The 3454-nt window shown below is 38.5% G+C and overlaps 1 protein-coding gene across 1 annotated transcript; it reads right to left on the bottom strand.

The window, feature by feature from the left end:
* Positions 1 to 1087: 1087 nt before the first annotated feature.
* LOC136281716 (thrombospondin-type laminin G domain and EAR repeat-containing protein-like) lies at positions 1088 to 1938 on the bottom strand. The gene is made up of 2 exons (XM_066168532.1): positions 1641 to 1938; positions 1088 to 1539 (listed from the first exon to the last, which is right to left on the bottom strand). Exons 1-2 carry the CDS (start codon positions 1936 to 1938, stop codon positions 1088 to 1090), a joined length of 750 nt encoding a protein of 249 aa, XP_066024629.1.
* Between the last annotated feature and the right edge of the window lie 1516 nt (positions 1939 to 3454).

Raw genomic sequence — 3454 nt, 5'->3', positions numbered from 1 at the left:
TCGATCGCCAAGAAATCTTTCAGCTTCCTGAAAGCACGTCCTTATTCGTCGAGTGACAATGGCATCAGTTTTCGGTGTCAATCAATGACTTTATAGTTATGAGTGTCCCTTCTAGTCGCAGGTGAAAGTACCCTGTCGTTCGATTACTAATGAAGCAGGAGGCGATCAGAATCCTTTCTTGAATTCCTTTCTTCCTCGCCAGAACTGGGATCCTTAAAAATAATAATACTTTTGCCAAACACCGTGAATAGGATGGCTCAAACATTTTTCCGTTTACCACAACTCTTGATTAAACAAATGCTTCATGCGCTGCTCTACATCTTTCTTTGAAGAACTCTAACGCCCCTCTCGACACACATTTAGTTACGAAAAAGCTTTTTGTGTCTTTTTTCCCACCCTCTTCATTTCCATCTCGTTCCAACCGTTGTCAACTTATGCTAAATTCATGGAAAGCATTCTGAAGGGAGAACACTTTAATGGGAATTTTCATCTTGTGAACAGACAACCCGCAACTATCTCAAGCCTTGTCGCTTGAGCACACGAAAAAAGTCATAGCTACGCAAGATAGCCTGCTTTGTTGTTCCTTCAGATGTAGAGTATTTATTTATACTGTTACCAATCATTACCAACATTCTTGAATCCACAAAAGAACTGATTTAAATGGAAATATCACCCCTGATCTCTTCTTCTCTGTAAAGAATTCACTAGTGGGTGGGGAGAGGTGTGATTTCCTTGGCAACACACACACAACAGATGAACTGGGGGTATTTCAGTCCATTTAAGAATGTTGAACGTGTCTGATAATACTGTTCTTGGGATCAATTTGTATCAATAAAAGTAAAAGTTATTTACTCAAACAAAATTACAAAGAAACTAGACGTTGGTATCATGTTCAATGTACAGCTTTATTGCTAATTTCACTCTTGAAAAGGCTAATAAACATTCATTTATCAAATATATCCATTTTGACGAACAATCCCTAAATCTGAACCTTTTTTTCGATTCTTGAGCAAATACTATCACTACACCAATGCATAAGCAGCTAAGTATCTTGATCATTACATTTTTTCGTCTTTTGTCCCTATTTCTACACCCACTTGTATAAAGCGCTGTTTATGTTGTACCTGTGATTGTAGGCATTTGTCACTGCCAAATAAGTGTGACCTTTGTACTCAAAAGATGTCATATCATGAGCTCCATGGGTGGAAATCTCTTGATACTTGATAAACTGTACTCCAGAGGCCTGGTACACAACTGACTGTTTGTTGTATTTCTGGTTCCTGTCGTAGTGATTGGCCATACCCAAGTAGGTATGACCGCTGATCGCGAATGGATACCATGCACGGGCTCCACGAGTAGGAATGGACTGGACAAGAACGAACTTGGTACCATCCCATTTATAAATAAATGAGTCAGTGTTGTAGGAACTTCCAGAGTAGTAGCAGGCAAAAGCGTGGAATATGTGACCATTGATATTAACAGACTTCACGTCAAATGCCCCGTACGTTTGAAGAGACTGTAGTTTGACAAAGTGTCCTCCTGACCATTTGAACAGAAGACTTCAATTGACAGTTGTACTGATTGGCGAAGGCCATGAAAGTGACATTGTTTATTTCAAATGCTGTACATCCCCCTGGCACCTTCAGTTGCTATCTCCTGGAACTTGTTGAACTTGACGCCATTCCATTTGTAGATGACTGATTTTATTGAGCGGGTACTTCCATCATGGAGGCCACCGTGAGATAATTTTAATTTGAAGAACTTGAAGTGTGCAGCTCCTTTTGTTGGTAATTTCTGAAATACCACAAACTGCTGTCCATTCCACTGGAAAACTACAGAGTCAAGTTGGGACGTACCATCCCTGTGATAAGCCACAGCTGGGAATTGTTTATCAGTTATAGAAAAGTACTCAAGGCCAAATACACCTCTAGTTTGCATGGTCTGGTACAATGTAAACTACTCAGTTAGTTTATCCATCTTGTAAACTATGGAGCTTATATTGTATTTGTGAATGTCTCCATGATAGTTCCCAAAGGTGAGGAACAGACTTCCATTGATGGTAAAATGTTGAACAGCTACAGCTCCTCTGGTTGGCAAGTCTTGAACTTTCTCAAAGTGGAAACCAGTGAAACATTCTTTGATAAAAAAAAAAACAAAACAAATGGTTAACAGAGTTCATTTGTTGTGTCTAGTTATTCACCTTTTAAAGGCGTCTCAGAATAGTTGTGTTGGTTCAGTTCGGAAACTGAACTTTAACAGAAAAAATTAAAATTGAACGGATATTTCCAAGCACATGAGTAAGCAAGGAATAAACTTTTGACGACTGCAAACACAGTCACTGTGCTTGTTTATAATAAAGTTCGGATATAACGCGCGCTGTCATTGGTTGAAAGAGCGTGCTCTATGAGAGTATAGAGCATAGAGCTGAGTTAAAGCTGTCACGCCATCTGCCAATTGTACTATGTTCGAGCTTTTCCGGGATTTTTTTTTACCTTTTTTCCGATAATTGAAAGTGAAATTTCGGAATTGAAGCGAGCCAGCAAGTAGCAACAGAAGAATGAAACAAAGGTTTGTAAACATACCTGGCGCCGTAATTTACCTTATTAAAACGTGAGCAGATACGAAAATCCTCGAAGGAAAAACAAAATAGACATTCCGAGTTTAAAAGATTTTCACGATCAGTTAGATTGCAAGCTATTTGTTAATTAGTAGATATGATGGGCAAAACTTATCCTGTTTATGCTTGTACTGGCATTTATCACGCGCGTAGTTTCATCGGTTCACGGTATATTTTTCTACTTCTGAAAGCAAGGGTTTTTAAAGTAACACTTGAGATAAAACTTGATAGGTAGAAAGTCTCGAGCGTATGGAATTAAAAAAGGAGGAAAAAAAATCATTACTTATCGCTGATAGGGTGACACGTTGGTCCGTCTGAAATCCACCCAAGCTGATCATGCGACTCTCACTTACTGTTCCATTATCCCGTGTGGATTCCATGTAGCGCTATGCTAACGTGTCTAGATACAAGAGCTGTCTACAAGCTACACGCTTTATACTAATAGGAAATAGTTGTAACTTATCTTATAAGGATCGCTCAATCAAACTGAAGTTATTGCCGCTTAATTACTGGCTTGAATATCTCGACTTTCTTTTTTAAATGTATTCATGGTCATATTGAGCTAACTTGTTCAACTTAAAGAATAATAATCGTACATCAACATTTCGGAACTTGTATTTTAATATGATAGCAAATTTGTGGAACAATATACCTGATGATGTTGGGCAGGCTGAGTCGATTGACTCTTTTAAGCGTAAACTTAAGTCGTTTTATTTCAAGAGACTTTTCAACGTTTTTGATGGCGACAACTTTCGTACCTTTAAAATAATCTGTCCCAAATGTCGCCGGGTAAATACCCTTGTTGCGTGCACTTGTTAAGCAGCTTATTTAGTCTAT

Source organism: Pocillopora verrucosa, chromosome 1, assembly GCF_036669915.1.
Source record: "Pocillopora verrucosa isolate sample1 chromosome 1, ASM3666991v2, whole genome shotgun sequence".
In the NCBI taxonomy this organism is placed as follows: Eukaryota; Metazoa; Cnidaria; class Anthozoa; order Scleractinia; family Pocilloporidae; genus Pocillopora; species Pocillopora verrucosa.
Note: the sequence above shows the minus strand (reverse complement) of the source record. Positions and strands in the feature narration are given on the sequence as shown.

Bases quoted from the DNA above. Each gene is read 5' to 3' on its own strand.
- LOC136281716 (XM_066168532.1), bottom strand. From the start codon at position 1,938: ATGCAAACTAGAGGTGTATTTGGCCTTGAGTACTTTTCTATAACTGAT. The intron at 1,540-1,640 runs GTGCCAGGGGGA...TCAAATGGTCAG, and splicing joins CCAGGAGATAGCAACTGAAG to GAGGACACTTTGTCAAACTA.